The sequence below is a fragment of the Cyberlindnera jadinii genome (genome assembly GCF_001661405.1).
Source record: "Cyberlindnera jadinii NRRL Y-1542 unplaced genomic scaffold CYBJAscaffold_1, whole genome shotgun sequence".
Taxonomy (NCBI): domain Eukaryota; kingdom Fungi; phylum Ascomycota; class Saccharomycetes; order Phaffomycetales; family Wickerhamomycetaceae; genus Williopsis; species Williopsis jadinii.
Genome location: NW_017963652.1, coordinates 153,041 through 172,940, shown reverse-complemented (window position 1 = coordinate 172,940; position 19,900 = coordinate 153,041). Strand labels below are relative to the sequence as shown.

The window sequence follows — 19,900 nt, the reverse complement described above, 5'->3', positions numbered from 1 at the left end:
TCTAGCTTCTCCTACTGAACATATAGTCATGTTCATCTGAAATTTCTTTGAAACCAATATGTTGTTCTTAAAGATGTTGTACCCCACATTAAAAACAAGTCACCAAATTTCAAATGACAGTTAAACATATAACGCCAACTTATGATGAATGATGAGTATTAGGGTCATATATTACTACTGCTCAGGATTTCTCAAACAATATTTTACATAGAGAAAGGAAAGTTCAAGCAGAAAACACACAGAGACACACACATACTCCAACAAAGAAGCTAAATACAGAAGAAATTTGGACAACGTAAAAAACATGAACATGAAAAGAAAATATTGTCATTTGGTAAATCGGTGGGTTTTCCTTCTTGGATTTTTACACTTTCTGTTATGCTCTTCACCTTTCGAGAAATTTTAAAGCCCTCTGTTTTATTGAACTGAGGTTGTACGTTCAAAGATAAGTTCGACTTGAAATTGTCTTCCATTTACGTGAATCCTCATACCACCCACTTACATGTCCATCACAATTCAGCAATACCTAACTCGAAAGAACACCAAACTTTGAAATCCTTCTTCATTGATTCGTGTAATGTAAACCTCTTATATATGTTTGTTTTCCAGCTGAAATTTAGTGAAAAATGGCCTCTCTTGATGCTGATATAGAGTACATGAAATTAATATACATAACAGCAAGGCAACAACAAAAGAGCTTGAGAACCATACTAAATCTAGATTGCATTATGCGCTCTACTATTGAAAATAGCTTACGAATAAACAAATTCCACTAAAGTCTTTTTTTGATTTTGTTTTTCGTTTTGAAAATACCAATATCTTTAATTCTTCGCCATTAACTACAAAATAAATTACTTTATTTCAGCCATCTTTTCCCTTGATACTATTTTATTGTTATCTTTGTTCAGCTATTTAGATGTCTCTTTTTTATTAAAGATAGTCCACCTATGGTTTCCATGGTATAGAAAACAAAACTCACGTTGTTCGTATCCTTAATAAATATTGCGTTTAACTTTATAAGGAAACAGGACGAAAGATTGAAAACAGATTCCAAGTCTGAGCAAGTGCACATTGCAAACGTTCATTAAAGCTACAAAACTGGCTCTCAGCTTGAAATTTTGGTCATCTAATCAGAGAAAAGATGACAAACGTAACCCAGTGTCCCAAATATACAAAGTGATCCCAATATACTATTCGAATTTACTTCATTACAGACAAGTTTAATTCAGAATCACCAAACCCACATAAAAATGCTAAATTATTTTTAAATCCTAAAAGAAATGTTCTTAATATTGGTTCTCATATTACTCGGACTTTCACTATTTAATGATAACGATGGTTCCCTATTGATTAATCTTTCACTCAAACATATTTAGCTTTCAGAGCAGTAAAACATCCTAATGCATCACGAATTATGATATGCCAATAATAAAGTATTACTTTCTTCATCCCCATATGCTGTTACACTTTTAAAGAACAAATTACTAAAGAACACTCATCCTAATAAAATTTATTTTTTTGGTAAACAGTGCCTTCATTTATATATAATACTTTCGAGGTAATAAAACTACAAACAATTACGAAGTATTCTTAAAATAACTGCGAAAACCCCATTGGCGCTTAAACATAGCAACCTGGGATGTTTAGAATCAGCTTTTCCATCTTGCACATTTTATGTTCGAACCATCATTCCAAATTTCTCTATACAATCACTACTAAAAGCTTCTGGTTGCCAATTGATTACATACAAATCCTTTAATTATGTTTTCTTGCTCAATGATCGAAAACTCTGATATAGAGTAACTTTTCTTTTTATTTATATTGAGAGAGCAGACTTGATTTGTTTGATTGTTTGTATCAGTTCATTAGGTTGCCTCTATTTTTTGTCAGGTTCCCATGTATGATTCAATTTTGTTTTATGATCTTGGATTTCTGGTCGTGAAATTTTATTGTGGACATAATAAACTGGAACTCAATTTAAAGTGAGGATAAATTGAGAAACTGCTGTCTTCGAAAAAAGAAAAATCAAAAAAAACTACACTCTATAACAAGGTATTCCTTTTCAATATAAAGACCGATAATAGCTAAGTTTGAATAAACAGTTATCAAGATCAATTGACCTTAATAGAAAAAAAGCAAAGAGTAAGGAGGACCAAAATATTTAAGAAAAGATTTCAAAGAAATTGAGCTTTTCAAATTAGTTTGGAATTCATTAATGGCTGGGGTGATCGTTGGGTCTATTGTGTTTGTGTTTTTGTATTTTTTTGTCTTTTTTTGTTTGCTTTTTAGTGTTATTCTTTGGTTATACCAATGGAAAACAGCGATATGCTATTAATTATTGGTTATAGCAAAGATGAATGGTGAGGATAAAAGAAGGTTTTATCGAAAATAAATATGTGAAAAGTAAACGGTTAGCAAAAATCGAATTAAACCAAGGTGTTTGTTCTGTGGTATATCAACTACCATTGTATTTATGTTGTTCCTGATTAGTATCCCGCTCTTGTGATACCATGAATCTTAGATTGTGTTAATATTCATTAAATCTTAAATCTTTCTGAAGGTTTAATTCAGTTATCACAATTATTCTGTTTGTTTTAAAAAACGTACGGTGAACGCGATTGAACCTTTGCAAATGCTCCGGTATACCTCGAATCACCGCTATCTTCAGAGTATCAACTTACGCTGCGCAGCCGTCGGGTATTGACTTTGATGCCTGGTCCCTCGTTAATAAAATGATGATTTTGAAAATAACGAAATCAACGCCTAAAGAATCTTCTAAAACGGTAGCGTAAGAGTTCGTATATGTTGTCACAGGCGTGTGTATGATATGGACATGTTAGAATGATACTAATCCGAGTCCTGTTAGTATGGAAAAGTTTTGTGTCGTGCCTTATCTATTGAAAGAGGACATCTCAATGATCAAAAGACACTCTTGCACGACTAATTGATAAAAGTAAAGCCGCCTGTAGATCTTCTTTCATACTTACTGAGATTGAAGTATGTTCTGCTGTTATTGCTTCTGCGTACCAAGGCAACCTCTTTAACTTCTGGTAAGAGAAGTAGGATCTTCTGAATTTGTTGGTGCTGTTGGTTCAATATTGACAAATTCAGCAACAGTCTCTTCTCTTGTTAATCCCATATCTGTAATCTCCTGTTGAACAATTTCTCTAACGGTATATAACAGCGGTGTATAACGATTGTGTTGAGAGAGAAATCCACCAATTTTGCCAATATAATTCTCAAGTTTATTATATTCTTCATCGTTTTGAAGAACACCTCTAAGCAATCCAAGATGACGATTTATAGCCAAGCCTGGATCTAGTGTATGAGTTTCTTCCAACTTCTCTTTTCCATTTTCGTGAGCTATCATACCATCAACTCTATGGAATAAACGGCTGTTGATAGTCATTGAATAAGTCCCATCTCTCGAATCACCAGTACTTTTAGAATCCAAGGATGATAGCGAAAGAGTTGTATTGATTGTTCGAGAATATTTGGATGTGATTGGATCCAATCAGATATCCTTCAAGTACTGTGAAGGTTCTTTGAATATCTCACCCAGTAAGACTTTGTTCCTATAACAGCAAAAAGATGGTAAATCAGTATCGATAAGAAGAGCTTGACAATAATCACAACATTATTCAAGGTCACCTGGATTATAAACTGAGTTCCGTGGTCTCTGTGGTCTCCGCTGTTGTTGTTGTTCATAAACTGGGTCATCATTCTCATTAAAACCGTTGGTGTCATCCTCAATGATGTATTCAAAGTTGGGATCATAATCAAAAGCACCACCACGTCTATTTTCTTCTAACGCTCCTTCTGCTACGTTTGCCGCAGTTCTTCGTCTACCTCTTATTCGATCAGGTATAGTTCCATTATCAAGTTCAGGTTCAGGTTCAGGTTCAGGTTCAGGTTCAGGTTCAGGTTCAGGTTCAGGTTCAGGTTCAGATAATGACGGGTGTTGTGGTACATTTGTGATCTCTAGGTGGGTATTCTGTGACAGTACTTGGAAGTTTCTTGGTTCTGTATCTTGTTCTCATAGCAGGCCAGTTAGTGTGTCCTCTTGTTATGTCGTATCTCCATTCGTTTGAAGTTGCCGCTGTGGTTCTGGATTAGCCGCTCATGTTTCTTCCTCAAGTTGAGGACGTAGTTAGAAGGTTCCATGAAGAGTTCTTGGTCCTTTCCTTGGTTGTCCTCCAAGATTTCTGCTTTTATTGTTCAATCTTTTGTTTGTGACCATTCTTCTGTTATCTTTCGAACTTTATGTATTTGTGTATGAGACTTGTCTTGGTTTTGTGTCATTTTTTGTTGATAAGAATTCAAAATGTAAACAATACCTACATAATTAGGAAGCATCCTAACATTTTTACGATTGCTGAGGCAACGAAAAACCAGAATTATACATAAAAACAAGAACATCCTAGGTTATTTCAGAAGAACCACCAATCCAATCGAGCTTAAAGTTGGAATATACGATGCTAGAGATGACATCTAGTGCTTTGTGGTGTTAGGGTTTCCAAAGTTTATTTTGTTGTTGAGATATAAGCAATTTTATGCGTTTTTTCTAGTTATACCATACAAACAATGAATAGCTATATCTCAGGAAGCATTAAAGATTACATACTCACACTTTGTGTTAGTTCGAGTGTGAATTACATTTCGGTATACTTTGGGGAAATTTGAAAATCTGTTTGCTATTTTTATTAGTATCATTCCAATTCTAATAGTTGTTGTCATTGATAGCTATAGGTAATGTTTAACCATGACTAAGTGAAGAGTCAATGTCTTTAGGTGGTTCCTAGAAACTACCCTATAGAAAGGAATCATAAAGGAAGATTTAAAATTCCACCTAATGTGTAGAAAAGCCTTGCCTCAAAAGATATTATGGTCTCCTTTAAGGTAGGTACCGGTGGTAAGTAGAATTTTCGTAGATTAATCCATACATATACTAAGTTATTCAGCTTGCTTCCTTCGGTAAACGATGGCTGGAGTGGTGTCGGAGCATTAGAACCGATACATACCCTAAATCTATAAGCTAAAGGAAAGATGTTAACAGATTTAGGGATGAATATATGAGAGTTAAAACTTAAGGAACACAAACTTTTTTTTTTTAATTGTTATTAAGAAGAAACACGATAAGTAAGAAATAACAAGATCTGATCACCTCTTCCAAATGGTTATATTGAAGCATTTCAAATCCTGTTATCTAATGTGTATATGGTGAAGATCTCAGTAAAACAAATTGAAACTTCTGTCTGTTAAACAACTGATTTAGAGGATTTTTTGTTTGACGAAGAATGATCTTAAATGCTTCAACTGCCAAACACAAGCACCACCCAATGCCACTAATTGAATGATAGACCAACGAACAACACGAGAGTTGGTGGTCTCACTCATGTCTCTAAAGATTGCCTCCCTTTCTCTGGTCAATTGTTGTTCTCTCTTAATCTCATTGACCTTTTCGTTGAGCGTTCTAACTCTGTCAGTCAAAGATTGAACAGTACCCCTCTTCTTAGAATCGTACTGTTCACTGCTACCGAGTTCAAAATCAACGTCGACTTTAGTCTTGATCTTAGCCAACCATCCTTGAGATTGTGGTTGAAAACAAATTCTGTGGTCACCACTGTCAAGAGCTGAGAAAGTGAACTCACCAGTTGGAGAACCCTTTTGGTGGACCACTCTGTGGTCGTTATCAAAGACCTCCTGCACAATAATAGTTAGTATAGGCTGGTCCTTATAGTGAGACTCTAATGTGTTCAAAATTACTTACTTCAACATCAATAACAACTCCAACTTGATCGCTGGTTGCCTTTTTGAAACTTTCTGTGGTTGGATCTAAAATAGAAACATCGTACTTTCCAATCAACACGGTACCTTGGGATAGCTCCTTGTAGAAGCACTTTCTCTCTCCACCAGAAAGGTAAAAATGGAAGGCATTAACTGCAGAGAAGATACACAACAGAATTGACAATGCTTGAAGTCTCATTTCTTAGTAATTCGATATTTGCTATTGTTACGTGTATTACACAGGTGTTCAGTCTTTTTTTTTTCCTCCCTTGACACGTCCTTCAAAAGTGCTCAATGATCTGGTAGGTACCACACCAAGAGACGCGTTTTTACTTTTCTTTTGCTACACACACACTTGATATTTGACAATGCTTTTTTTTTCACTTGAGCTTATATTAGTGGGCTACTTATGCAAACATCATCCTCAACCGTCGTGTGTGTGTTGCATTCAGACCAGCGATGAATTTATCGCTTCTTGATCCATTCGCTGCCTTAAAAGAGTACCCAGAAAGTATCACACATACCCTCTCCTTTGGACACTCGGTATTTGTGAAATACAATCAACAAGGGGATTACTTAGCGTCAGGTCTCTCATCTGGAACTATTCTCATAATTGACAATGACACAAAAAGCGTTATAAGGAAGCTTATTGGACACGTCAGACCAATTCAGTCGCTATGCTGGTCAAAGTGTGGAACTTATCTTCTGTCCTCCTCCAGAGACTGGAAATGTTTGGTGTGGGATTTGAGAACATGTAAAGCAGTGAGAAAGTTTGACTTTAGTGGTCCGATATGGAACAGTGAGTTTAACCCTAAAGATCCACAAGAGTTCGTTGTATCCTTGTACGATAACTTTCCGAAGTATGTCAAGTCAGATAATACGATACAAACTCTTCAAGAAGACACGGTTTTGGTTACTACTTTCCATCCAAGTGGTGACTACATAGTGACTGGAACAAATAAAGGATTAATAAGCGTGATATCAAGAGAATCATCCACAGTTATATTCAATCAAAAAGTGACAAACTCAAGTATAAAGAACATCATCATATCTTCGAATGGTGAAAAGATGGCCATTAATTCGTCAGATCGAATTATAAGGCAAGTCACCCTCCCCGACTTCAATACCGAACCTAAGCTTTGGCACTTTGAGGTTGAAAACAAATATCAAGACGTTGTTAACAGACTGCAGTGGAACTCGATTATGTTCAGTGCCAGTGGTGATTATCTTATAGCCTCGGCTTTTGGTTCTGCCCATAACATTTATATTTGGGAAACATCTCAATTCTTCTTAAACAAGATTCTCGAAGGACCTAAAGAAGAGCTGGTTGACGTTGACTGGAACTATAAGAAATGCATTATATGTGCTACTGGGATGGATAGTGGTGTGATTTATATGTGGAGCTTGGTTGTTCCACAAAAATGGAGCGCATTGGCACCAGACTTTGTGGAAATTGAAGAAAACATTGACTACCAAGAGAAAGAAGATGAATTTGACATTGTTCCAGATGATGAACTTAATCAAAAACAATTGGATGAAGAGGACGAATATATCGACATCATATCGAAGGAACGAACTGACGCCAGAGGCAATGTACAGGAAAAAGGTTTTGTGATCCCAATTGAGTATGGTCAAACCATATCAACGGATAACATATAAGGTGTGCAAGGAATTCATTTGTTAATATTTGAAAACTATGGACTGTATTTTACCGTATGATGTTTGGCAAGCCGTAAGAGTAATCCATGGAGTTTACTCGGTACTGAAGTTGGTGAAAACATTCTGCTAAATGTTTTGGAATATTTTCTTTCTATTGCACTTTTCTATAATTATATGGTCGTCTTTCTCCGGCAATTTAAAGCCCAATTTCATTTATTACTTCTCAAGAAGTCTGTATAAGGCTGGCTTTTATGGTGATCGGAAAGTAAATTACGGAGGCGAAATAGTGAGTTATTGTGAGGACCGAGCGGGATATAATTACTTTACAGGTAATTTGAACTTTTTGGGGTGAGTCGAAGCTTCACCCAATATCTCATACGAACACAACAAACAGCCTTGTTAGCATCTGTAACTTGTTATGATGGCTATGTAAGCGACCTTTTGGGGTCTTGAAGCCTATTATTTTCGTCTTTGCGGGTCTTTTGGTTACTTGGCCGAAATTATATAGGAAGAACACAGGCTGCTGCAAATGCAGAGAGATGCGCCGTAACGACCGAATCAAACGATAAATTATAGGCATGTTCTGGTCCATGAGAAACGTCAAATAGGAGTTCGTTACGGGACATGCCTTTCAATCACACCTTTCAACGAACTACTTACAACGTACTTCGTTTACTATTATGCTTTGAGAAATTGTTTCATTCTATTGTCCTTTTAATGATCAAGGTGATATTTCGGTAGTGCTCTCCATGGTGTATTGAAATATACCCAGCAATGTGGACCATCTCTTACTCTGATGATCATGTACTAGTCTATCCGTATAATTGACGGTTGCGTTTTATTCTGAAATGTCTCGAAAGGAGAGAGAATTGGCTTTGAATCAAGTCCCTTCCCCCTTGCGCGCGCCCTAGACCAAGGACTATCAGAAATTTCGGGCACAACGGTCAACCACTTAGTTTGCCGCTGAGTCGACCGATGGCAATGCCTATATTTGGCCCAGGCTAGTCTTCAGGTTGATACCAATATCAATCTAGTCAACCTAGTATATATATAAATATATAGTGCCAGTAGCGGCGTACACTGCGCAGCTGATAAAAGACTAAATAGGTCTGGAAAACTCAACTGCGTACTAATTCTCTAGCCCTCAAATTTTAGAAATGGAAGACGTTGCAATATTCCAAAACACGAACTACCAGCAGTTGGAGCCTTCTTATGTTTCGGTATCCAATTGAATCTTCTTTTTCGCTTTCACACCTTCCTTCAAATAATAGAAGGTCTCTACAATAATGAGCTATGTGATAGTTATTTCATAGGCAGATGGCAAGTGGCTCCTCTCGGTCAGTCAACTTCAGTCGTCATATAATCCCAATTAAAGTACTTCATTGGATATGTCTTGCTTATAAATTACCTCAGAGCTTCTCTTCGAGGCCCTTCTGCTATGGTCATGACAGGCTCAACATGATTATTTGAGTTCCGACTAACCCTAACACATGTTTCAGTTTCATAAATTAAGGTGCTTAGCTTCCTACCAAATATGAACTTTGCAGAGGAAAGAGCCAATATCAAATCTACGTAGATGACTCCGACCTTTCAGGGTTCGCGATGAATCTAGATCGTTTATTAATGTTCCAAGAATGGAAACATGTGTATATAGCCCTGTTTTTGGACCTTTACGTTGTCAGGCTCATGTGGACTATCGGCTTTAGCTTCCAAGATTATAAACCATCGGTTTGGTTAGTCGTAATCTTCGATCGTAGTCATAATGGTCAAAGTGGGCATGATCATAATCACCATTACGATGATCTAGATTACAACTGGTCCACAATATAGGAGGGAACTGATCATGGTCAATTCCAAAATATACTAAAGATTGATGAGTAGCCAACACCACTATTAATCCTAATATGATTACGTTAATGGTTAACGCTAATGTCAAATATTTTGGTACATTGGCAATGCTCTATGTATTTGAGTGCAAATTAGTCGGGAAACTAGGCCCTGTTTACATTGATCTCTAGGTTGATTTTTGTTGTAATTTTCTCGGTTAACACACAAGTTTCCCAACTCACATTGTCCTCAAGAGACTTTTGAGTCTGTAAATATGGCAGTGTTTTTTTTTTCGGTGTGAAATGTCGCACATATACCTACTGCAAAAGAAATTTGGGAGAGACACAAGATTTGTAGGTTTGAAAGGACGGTTTGGGAAATGGCATAAAATGCTGTTTGTTTCATTGGCACTGTTGAAAACCTATACCTTTGATCTAATGAGAAGCAATGTGTCGATTGATTCATGTTTCATTCCAGGGCATCCTGTGTTTGGCATAAGCTCATACCTTGTGATGAGGTAATCTATTCTCCTTTCCAACTGCTATATACGACCGCTTTCATTTCTAGGCCCTTCTCGGTTCAGAGACGCATATTTGTTATGACCACAGCATTAATAGGCGCCATCTCACATCTTGATATTTCCATAGTTACACACATACATAAAAATCAAAGGACAAATCGATGATGATCTAATTTACACAGGGGGGAAATAGGATATTTAAAAGCCAGATTTCCCACTTCATCCGCCACCCAATCTTCACGTCCACAACCACCTCTATTTGACAACGCATCATACAAATACAAATCTCATCCAATCAGTTAAGATGGTATGTTTTGTTTTTCCTTTGAGGAACTAGCGGCTTTTTGAATCCCATCTCCCAACTTCACTTGTTCATCGTTTAACGAGCAGAAGGCCCTTTATAGGGGCAGGGAGAATTATTTCAAATAGGAGATTATGTTACCAGTTATAGAACTATTGTCAATAGCTAACATATCTTTATATAGCAGAATGATAGAGCTAGACACCATCAGAATGCTTCCATTCACTCACTTACATCGATTGGTTCTATAGTTGAGCCCGTAACTCCTCCAGACCTCGGGGATCATTTTGGAACCCCATCGCTTAACCAGTTCTCAACAAATTCAGCGGGTTCCAACGGCGCATCATCCACCACAACGCCTCTATCTACGCTGAACACCAATATAGGGGGTAATACTTTTAGATCCAGACTTCGTTCGCTTCCTTTGGTGAATGAACTAGACTATAAGTTCAACCAATTTAACATCAGCAGTCTTCAAAATTTATCTCAGGGATCACCGGGTACTGCATACATTCCATCACCAAGCCAAAGTGTTTCATCTTCTAGCAGTTCTATCCCGCAAATCCCATTGAGCTCACTTTCGTCTCAGAGTCATACTGCTCTAGATACCCCACAGGTGAGAAAGGTATCACCACCTGTACCACAGCACGAATCTTCTCGTTCCCAAGCTCAATTCCAACCCCGGTTGTCCTTGCCAAACGTTCACTCTCTGGGCTCCAATAAGAGAGACGGGAGCTTCAGTTCTTCATCAAACTCTAACTACAAGAACTTTGATGAGTTAAACTTGATTCCATTTGAAGATTTGGATATCTTGAAACTGTCTGTTGATCAGTATGGTTGTCGCTACTTGCAGAAGAAACTTGACGCTGACAATGGCGTGAAGGATATCATCTTCAAAAAAGTTTTTAACAACCTGATCGAGTTGATTATCGATCCGTTCGGTAACTATCTCGTTCAGAAGCTGGTCGAGTATTTGTCAAGTTATCAGAAAGACCTGTTAGTTGAAAAGACCCATACTTATCTTTTCCTCGTGGCTGTGAACCAATATGGTACTAGAAGCTTACAGAAAATCATTGATAAGGTTGACACTGTATACCAAATGGATTTGATAATCAAAGGTTTGCAGATGAACGATACTTCGAACGGCATTGAGGACAACAACATTGTGAAGCTCATTAAAGATCTCAATGGAAACCACGTTGTTCAAAAATGTATCTTTCGGTTCCCACCAGAGAAGTTTCAATTTATTATTGACTCAATCTGTATAAATGATAATATTGTGAGAATCTCCACGCACAAGCATGGATGTTGTGTCCTTCAGAAACTTTTGAATACTGCGAATTTTGAACAGATTGTCAAGATCTCCAAAATTCTCCTTGTCTATTTGGATGATTTGATCAATGATCAATTTGGAAACTACATTATTCAATTTTTGTTTGAACTGAACTTTTTGAAAGACTCTACCGACCTAGACTTTTTGGTTGTAAGTTTCTTTGCAAAGATATATCCCAAATTGATTAGGCTCTCTTGCTTGAAGTTTTCATCGAATGTTATCGAGAAGTACATCAAAGTTTTAAAGGCTAAACAAAACTATGAGTACTTGAATGAAATCATTAAACTTATCAATGTCAACTTTGAGATGCTGATCAAGGATAAGTTTGGGAATTATGTTATCCAAACAATGATTGATCAATTTTATGATGTGCATGAGCTGAACCTTGAGATGAATATCTTGATCACAACAGTTAAGAACTATCTTCCAGTAATCAAGGCCGCGCCTTATGCACGAAAGATACAACTAAAGATACAACAACTAGAGACCAATTACACGTTTAATCAACATGAGTTGACACGGGTTGCACAGAATTTGCCAACTGGCAAATACTACGACGTATCCCAGATGACTTACAACAATGGGCCTAACAGCTTTACTCATGAGGGAAACAGTTATACCAATTACATGAATGGTGGTGGACCTCCACAGGGTTTCAACCCATATTATTCAATGGATGCGTCGTTGTATCGCTCTAGTGGGAATCTTACCAGTGTTAATAATCTGGTTATGCCCAAAGATTATCGGAACTTCAACGATTCCAACAACGGTAAGAATCTTTCAGATACGCAGAATTCTTCAAACAACCTGTATCAGTTGTGATTAGGAGTCTTTTTTTCTCACCTTTGTTTTATGTTCTATTCTCTTGTCCTTATACGTCCCCCTCCTCCCATCTGTACACTATACGCTTGTTGTATGTTTTACTCTTTTTTTGTCCTTTTTCATACCATTTCATTTCTTTTGAGGTTGTTTCATATAATTTGAACACTTTGCGATTCTAAACGTGCTTTTTTCCAATATCAAACCTTCCAATGAACTGTAGTTTGTGGTTTATCGTGTGTTTTCTGCCAAATTGTGATAAATTTGCGAAGAGTTGGGAAGAGAATGGCGCAGAATGGCGCAGAATGGCGCAGAGTTGCGCAGAGTTGCGCATTATTTCGTAATGATAAATATGAAATTTTTGCGGGACACGCGTAACCTGCATAAACTCTATTTAGCCAATTCGGCAACTTTCCGAAAGGGGCAAAACTTCATGCATACAGGCTTAATTTTACTCAAATTCCAGATTTAGAATCGCTGGCGCGACGGGACCAGACAATTAGGCTATATTGGGCAGTGGCTACAACTGTTACAATCCACTGGTCATTATCGTCTGTAATAAATTAGAAGGATGGGTTTATATCTTTAGAATGTGTTTATTTAAGAGAGTTATAACACTGTATGCCTGAATTTGACAAGGTGTAGAGAGATTTATAATTTTCCATCCATTTCGCAAACGAAATTGGTTCACCTTCTCGTTCGAACTCAGTTATAACCTTCATAGGTTCCTCATCTGAAACGTTGAATACCTCAATGAGATTCTTCGATTGGACAAAGAATTCCGAATCAGTAATCATCTCCATATTCTCACCAAAAACGTTGTATACATTTTTGTTCGAACGGTACGAACGACGAACTGGGCTTTTGCCCATTCTCAAGTCGAGCAGCTTAATGTTGGATCCAATAGAGGAACATATCACTCCATATTCACCAGCTTTCTTCAGATTTATAACTGATCTCATCTGTGAACTCTCAAATGGGCTTATCAGCTTTGGCTGACTCGATCTCAAATCCCATATGCGGACATCACCATTTCGAAATCCAACGTAATGTACAAACTGATCCTTGTTATCGATGGTGAGTGCATCGCCTTTGAACTGTACACTGTCTGAATTGATTGTTGAGTCTCTCATGTTATAGAGCTTCAGGCTCTTGTTACAACAAATTATCAAGTTCTCCGTGGATGTATTGTATAGGGATTTGTTAAATGAATCCCTCGGGCTGAAGATCTCCTTAGAGCCTACCAGCTCTCCATCAGTTGTAAAAGAGGATATCTCGACTTCACTTGGCTCATCAAATGAGCCTAACCATGTTCGTATAACTAGTGGAGAACTTTCAAAAGTGTCAAATGACCTCAACAAAGAGGTATTCTTATCGTATCGGCTCAGCATCAACTTCGGATTGCTCTCTGGACATGTATTTGAGTCATTGTGGCCACCAGCGTAAAGGTGTATATTGACTAGATCACTCACTATGAAGTTATTGGTTCCAAATGAGTTTATACTCTTCAACTGTACCGAGCTTGGAGTCTGTATCGAATTTGTCACCTTGATGGTATCAAACAAATGTCTTCGTATGGTTTTCTCGGCCTGTGTTCTCTTTCTGAAGTTCAATCTATTACTGACATCCAAATGATCATAATAAATCTTAGGAAAAGACATAGTAGTTCTTTGTTCCTGTGTGAGTCTCTTCTTCTTTCTGGCCTGTTCTTCCTCTTGGGCTTTTATGTTTGTGTCTGTATATTGATGACTTAACGTTGAAGTCGTATCCACTTTGAAATATCGCTTCTTCACGGGATCAAAGAAGAACCCTGGTATCTGTAATACTTGTTGCGGCATATGTTTCAATCTACTGTCCCGAGGTTCGCTAATGGCTATCTTCCCGCCTATTGATGATTTTAAATGGGTAGTGAAGTTGAGATATTTGTGTGCATCTTTTTTTTCTCCCCAGCACGCTGCACAGTCAGAACCCATACAAAAAAATTGGTGGAGATGCCTACTCTTTCAATCCTGGGTCAGTTTGTCAACAATGAAAGCTTCACAAGCATTCCAAATAACCAATGTAATTTAGTCTGTTCAAGATAAATTCTCAATATTTATATGTAATCTGTATACTGTACGGCTCCTGGGTATATTATTTGTAGCCCCCCAGAGTAAACTTTTGCAAAAAATGTTGAACATGTTTTAAGAATCTATAATTTAGCCTCATAAATTGAACAATAATGATAGTTATAATTTTACATTGATTAAAATGATTTTAATTACCACAAATAAGATGCATAGTATGTATATAATACGTATATCTTGTTGATGTAATATGAATTTCCCACCTTTTATTATAATACAATGAACAGTATGATTTATCATAGAAACAATTATATACCACCAGAGGAAACAACCATTATCACTTTCTGTATATAACACACGTTTCCAAATATCCTTGATGGTACAAACTTGTCAACTTCTTGAACAAGCAAACGGTATTAAAGTAAGGTCATGTATCATTAAATATTATCATAACAAGTTTAGTCTGATTGAATGAAATCTTTTTTCTCGTAATCAACAGGAACATCAATAACAGGAACAACAAGAATAGGAACAAGAGCGGCACAGCAAGTAATGATAATGAGGGAACCCATCTGCTCGAAAGATTTATACAAATCCATGAAGCATGAAACTTAGAATCATACGGGGGAATCTGCAAAATGAATCACTGTTCTTCCATGTAATGCACCTCTTCCTGAACGTCTTGAATTAGTAGCCAAAGGGTAAGGTATAGCAGGATCTTCATTAGTCAACTCTTTTGAGGCCCAGTCTGCGGGACAAAAGGCCCTATTCATGATCAGAGACTGTGATCTTGTGTTGAGCAGTCTTTCCCTCGAAATGTTTCCAGACGTTGTTTCTGCAGGCTCTTCTGCTTCAACTTCACGACGACACAATGGACATGATACGTTTGAATGTAACCATTCAACTAGGCAAGAGCGGCCAAAGATGTGTTTGCAAGGCATCCTCACGGGTATATGTTCTGGTTGAACTATAGTTTCAGTTTTTTGTGTTTTTTTGTCATCCTTGTAGACAAAATTCAACTCACTATGAGATCTGGCAGTGGCATCTCTTGGAATGACAATGCCTGGATCACCATCTATTGCCAAAAACCTTTGGCGGCTTGCAACTTCTCTTCTTGTAGCAATATTTCTGGATTCAAAGCCAGAGTCCATGATTGGGTTGTCAAAAGGTTCATAACAGATAGCACAACATGATTCATTTTCTTCCAGATCTTCAGGGTTTATGATTTCCAAATGCTTTATAGCGTCTTCAGTGGCGTGCTTTTTGGACGACGGCCCGTTAAACGCACTGCCACCTAGTCTTATAGCATTCTCAACCATATCCCTCAAAAACGGCGGCAGGTTGTTAAAATTGAACACGGGTTCACCAGCGACGTTTCCCTCGGGAGTAATGTTTGTTCTGTTAACAGTGACTGAGAACTGCGGAACGGCGGTACCAAAAGCACCTCTGAATAAGACATCAGGATCGTTTGTGGGTACCTGTTGAAGATTTGCAGCTGTTCCCAAAATTATAGGTTGTACCGATATGAAACTCGTTGTGGTTGTAGTAGCAGTTGGTCTAACATGATTATTACTGCCACCAGCATTATTATTCTGATAGTCATTTGGCATGCTGTTGTTGTTGTTGTTGTTGTTGTTCATATTGCCACCTTGGCTTTGTGCGCCGAAACCGTTTGGAACATTTCCATTAGGCTGTGACATGTCAGCTAAACAAGAAATCTATTCGTAGTGTGAGTGGTTATGAGAACAAATGGAGTTGTGTTAAATTGTTATTGCTTGTGCTTTTTTTAATAGCGTCAGAAAGCCCACAAAGACTCGATTCGATGATGGCGCCCCGCGCGTGAGAATGGAATTTTCTAGATAAAAATCGCCCTGTGTAACTCAAAAGAAAAGTTGATTACGTAATAAGACAAAAACTTTACGTAATCAAAGAACCGGCTCCCAGACACGTGACAAGCGCCTCCGGCTTTCAATTTTCGCAACATTCAAAACCACAAACCGAAGGAAAAAAAAAAGCGCAAAAAAGTTCGCCAATTTTCACCGACAAAAATTAACCTCTTTGAAAGAAAAAAAAGCGCCAAAAACACGCATCGTATACAAAAAACCAAAACAAACAAGCGGGTTTCCTAATCACGAAAAGAGCACTAAAACATAAAGTTCGTGATCATTGTCAAACAAGTCGAGCCGATCCAATACCACTGAAGTTTTGATAAATCTCTTAGTCTCGAGTGTTTGCATCGTGAGTGCTTGTCTTGAACCCAGGGAGGTCCAGACTAAATCGAACAAGGTATACTAACCCCTTCGGCCTCTATAGATCACTTATACCTACGCATAATCACACACTGTACAAACTCAAGGTTTCGTTATAGGCGGCTGGCCGAACTCTTTCATTCATTGAAACAGACAAGAATACGTTCAGTTACAGCTGAAGTGACTGATAATTCTTAGCAACATCCACCGCTGTCAAGGATGAATGTCAACGTGAGTTGAATTTAGTTCGCAATCTTCACACGAATGTTTACTAACTTGTGTAAACACATTAGATCTCTCCAGTCAATCCTGTCACTTTGAAAGACGAGCTTGAAAAGGTCAAAGCGTCAGTTCAAGAGCTCAAGACTGTTGCATTCACGAGTAATGATTCTTTGAACAAGAAGCTGAATGATCACATAGAGCGCACTACGCGTCAGATCACCCAGTTGAACTCCGTCGTGGAGATTTTGTTGAAGGAGAACCAGGAATTGAAGGGTATCCTTTCAAACCAGAGATTCGTCATTCAGCCTATCAACCCTTTCCAACAGGGTTCTCAGGTAACCCAATCTCATCAGAACCAACTGGCTAGTGCTTCACAAAATGCTTTAAACTTGCAGCTAGGTGATAACTTCCTACCAACAAATGGACTTTCCTCCACGTCAGGTCATAGTGAGGTGAGATCGCAGCACACTTCTGAGCAGAACCAGCAAGTACAATCGCAGTCTCAGCAACAACAACAGAATCAGCAGGCGCTTCAGACTCAGCAACAGCAACAAGCTCAAAAACAACAACAAACCCAGCGAGCTCAACAGGCTCAGCAAAGTCAACAGTCTCAACAACAGCAGACACAACAGCAGCAGCAGACATCGCAATCCCAACAGAGAGGCTCCGCACTGCAAAATCATCAGGGATCGACACAGGGACAACAACCACCTCAACATCACCATCAATCTACAAATGGTGTGTTGGATAATGCCCTCGGTGAGGCCTCGACGAACAGTGGCATGTTGAGATTCATCAACAACCAATACGTTGATGAGGAGCATAACTTGAACACCCAATCACAAGCCTCGAATAATCCAAACTCAAGAATCGACTTTGTATTTATGGATCCAAGTGCTAACAGATCAAGACATTACAGATCAGGCTCAACTAATTTCCATGATGCCGACCAGGATGACGAGAACTCTCCAATCACCCACCTGACTCCTCCACAGGGTAGCAGACTACAAAAATCTAACACAAGACAAGGTGAGTTCAGTGCTGAAAATTACGATTTGATCATACACAACGATTTCAACAAAGTTGAGGACATATATTATGAGTATTATAACTCTTTGAAACCCCAAGTTGAAAGGGTCCAAAAGGCCTACAAGATTAAAAAGATTAGAAAATATCAAAAAATCAAGGCATTGGCTGTCAGAATCGATAGGTATAAAGAGATCAAGGGTTGCTCACTTGAGGACAGTTTCAGATTCTTCGACAATTTACGACTTGCAGATGATAACAGCAAGAGATCAATCGCTTGGTTATATAACACACTTCCTGATATTCTGAAGAGAATTGGCCTCGAAGAACAACTAAAGAAAAATCCTGGTACCTGATTACATTGATTTTTTACATCGTCTCGGATCCTACTTTACGCTTTTCTTTCAACCTGCTATTTGTGCTCTAGTGATGACTTTGATGTTACACATTTGACCTACCAATTTATCTTCAGATTTGTCTATCTTCTCTTCTCTTCTCTTTGTCACAGTGGGATCCATTTGTACTTCTTCCCTTATACGTGTTTTCTCTATGTCTAATTTTGTGTATTATACCCCTCAATTCTCTCTTTTTTTGCTTTTATAATATTATGTTTTGTAAGAGTTTATGTGAATTGAACTTATGTATATTAGAATAACCCAAATAGAAACATCAAATCTTCTCAAAGTGTATTTCAAGCACCGATTGCAACCTCCCTTGGTTTGTATTTGAAACTCTCCATTGGTTTCAGACCCCATTTAGCCAACATGGCTTTATCCTCATCCCAGCCGTTACACATTGTTGTGAGCATTTTCTTACCTGTGAAGATGGCATTACAACCAGCCATGAAGCACATCACCTGTTCTGCCTCTTTCATTGTATATCTTCCTGCAGCCAATCTGATAATAGACGTTGGCATGACCAATCTTGCAGTGGCAATGGTTCTGACAATCTCATCAACTTCAACTTGCTTGTTCTTAACTTCTTCGTACATTGGTGTGCCCTTGATTGGCACCAGTCTGTTGATTGGAAGAGACTCTGGATGCTGATCCATTGTGGCCAAGGTGTAGAGGAAAGATACACGGTCCTCTTGGGTCTCACCAAGACCAAGAATACCACCTGTGCATGCCTTTAATCCAGATCCTTGAACGTTCTTGATTGTTTTCAATCTATCATCAAAGCTTCTTGTGGAGATCACCTTTGGATAGTGTTCCTTTGAAGTATCAATGTTATGGTTGTACGCCGTCAGCCCAGCACTTTTCAATTCAGTGGCTTGGTCTTTATCAACCATTCCCAGGGTGACACAACTCTCCATTCCAAGGTCATGGACAGCAGTGATCATCTCTTTGATTTTCTTCAAGTTTGACTTTCTACCTTTCATCTCTCTCCATGCAGCACCCATACAGAACCTTGTAGATCCATTGGCCTTTGCCTCCTTTGCAGCTTCAATCACCTCATCAACTTGGATGATTCTTTCAGCCTTGACACCAGTGTTGTAACGCTGCGATTGGGCACAGTACTTACAGTCCTCGGTACAACCACCAGTTTTGATATTCATAAGAGTGCACAATTGAACCTCTGAAGGTTGTTGGAACCTTCTGTGTTGCACCTGAGCATAGTGCATCAAGTCCATGAGTGGTGTGTCATATATAGCTTTAATTTCTTCTTTGGTCCAGGTGTTGACTGGTGTCTTCACTGACAATGCATATTCCAATGGGTTTGGCTTCTTCTCCTGTGAAGCCACTTCTTCCATTTGTTCCGTGAACACATCTTCCAAGATCTCCGCAGCAGCAGTAGCACCTGTTGCCAGAGTAGCCCTAGAAGCTACTCTAGAAGTGGAAAGAGCAATCGGACGACTAATAGCAGTCAATATAAACGACATCTCGGACTTGATTATGGGCTGTAGAAGAGTTCAATAAGGATAAAAAACGCTTGATGAGGAAAGAGAAAAAGAAGAAAAGGAATAATTCCACCAAATTTAATAATTCAACACCTCAACTAATACATGAATGGGAGTCAATCTTGTCATTCAGGCCTGAAATCGCCCAATCAAATCCAGTGTATACTGCACATCTTACACCATGCGTAATCATG

General features: G+C 38.2%; 8 protein-coding genes across 8 annotated transcripts; 3 read left to right on the top strand and 5 right to left on the bottom strand.

Annotated features, from left to right (window-relative positions):
- Positions 1–3,370: 3,370 nt before the first annotated feature.
- Positions 3,371–4,093, bottom strand: CYBJADRAFT_165182 (uncharacterized protein). The gene is made up of 3 exons (XM_020213923.1): positions 3,949–4,093; positions 3,569–3,906; positions 3,371–3,543 (listed from the first exon to the last, which is right to left on the bottom strand). The coding sequence occupies exons 2-3, from the start codon at positions 3,775–3,777 to the stop codon at positions 3,444–3,446; spliced, it is 309 nt and encodes a 102-aa protein (XP_020072808.1). The 5' UTR covers positions 3,778–3,906; positions 3,949–4,093; the 3' UTR covers positions 3,371–3,443.
- Positions 4,094–5,271: 1,178 nt separating this feature from the next.
- CYBJADRAFT_121484 (emp24/gp25L/p24 family protein) lies at positions 5,272–5,986 on the bottom strand (the record flags this gene model as incomplete). The annotated part of the gene is made up of 2 exons (XM_020212356.1): positions 5,272–5,703; positions 5,771–5,986. The coding sequence occupies 2 exons, from the start codon at positions 5,984–5,986 to the stop codon at positions 5,272–5,274; spliced, it is 648 nt and encodes a 215-aa protein (XP_020072807.1).
- A 260-nt stretch (positions 5,987–6,246) lies between these two features.
- On the top strand, positions 6,247–7,446 carry SWD1 (COMPASS subunit protein SWD1; the record flags this gene model as incomplete). The annotated part of the gene is made up of 1 exon (XM_020213479.1): positions 6,247–7,446. The coding sequence occupies one exon, from the start codon at positions 6,247–6,249 to the stop codon at positions 7,444–7,446; it is 1,200 nt and encodes a 399-aa protein (XP_020072806.1).
- Positions 7,447–9,946: 2,500 nt separating this feature from the next.
- Positions 9,947–12,457, top strand: MPT5 (Mpt5p). Its single transcript, XM_020217615.1, has 2 exons — positions 9,947–10,100; positions 10,279–12,457. Exons 1-2 carry the CDS (start codon positions 10,098–10,100, stop codon positions 12,247–12,249), a joined length of 1,974 nt encoding a protein of 657 aa, XP_020072805.1. The 5' UTR covers positions 9,947–10,097; the 3' UTR covers positions 12,250–12,457.
- A 385-nt stretch (positions 12,458–12,842) lies between these two features.
- CYBJADRAFT_159780 (uncharacterized protein) lies at positions 12,843–13,379 on the bottom strand (the record flags this gene model as incomplete). The annotated part of the gene is made up of 1 exon (XM_020213478.1): positions 12,843–13,379. One exon carries the CDS (start codon positions 13,377–13,379, stop codon positions 12,843–12,845), a length of 537 nt encoding a protein of 178 aa, XP_020072804.1.
- A 1,192-nt stretch (positions 13,380–14,571) lies between these two features.
- On the bottom strand, positions 14,572–16,064 carry CYBJADRAFT_165176 (uncharacterized protein). The gene has a single exon (XM_020213922.1). It carries the CDS (start codon positions 16,010–16,012, stop codon positions 14,930–14,932), a length of 1,083 nt encoding a protein of 360 aa, XP_020072803.1. The 5' UTR covers positions 16,013–16,064; the 3' UTR covers positions 14,572–14,929.
- Positions 16,065–16,780: 716 nt separating this feature from the next.
- On the top strand, positions 16,781–18,165 carry CYBJADRAFT_159778 (uncharacterized protein; the record flags this gene model as incomplete). The annotated part of the gene is made up of 2 exons (XM_020213477.1): positions 16,781–16,792; positions 16,855–18,165. The coding sequence occupies 2 exons, from the start codon at positions 16,781–16,783 to the stop codon at positions 18,163–18,165; spliced, it is 1,323 nt and encodes a 440-aa protein (XP_020072802.1).
- Positions 18,166–18,500: 335 nt separating this feature from the next.
- Positions 18,501–19,688, bottom strand: BIO2 (biotin synthase; the record flags this gene model as incomplete). Its single annotated transcript, XM_020213228.1, has 1 exon — positions 18,501–19,688. One exon carries the CDS (start codon positions 19,686–19,688, stop codon positions 18,501–18,503), a length of 1,188 nt encoding a protein of 395 aa, XP_020072801.1.
- Between the last annotated feature and the right edge of the window lie 212 nt (positions 19,689–19,900).

Excerpts from the sequence above, each read along its gene's own strand:
- CYBJADRAFT_165176 (XM_020213922.1), bottom strand. The coding sequence starts at position 16,012 with ATGTCACAGCCTAATGGAAATGTTCCAAACGGTTTCGGCGCACAAAGC.
- CYBJADRAFT_165182 (XM_020213923.1), bottom strand. The coding sequence starts at position 3,777 with ATGATCCCAACTTTGAATACATCATTGAGGATGACACCAACGGTTTTA. Across the intron at positions 3,544-3,568 it reads TTTGCTGTTATAGGAACAAA|AACCTTCACAGTACTTGAAG; the intron begins GTCTTACTGGGT and ends AGATATTCAAAG.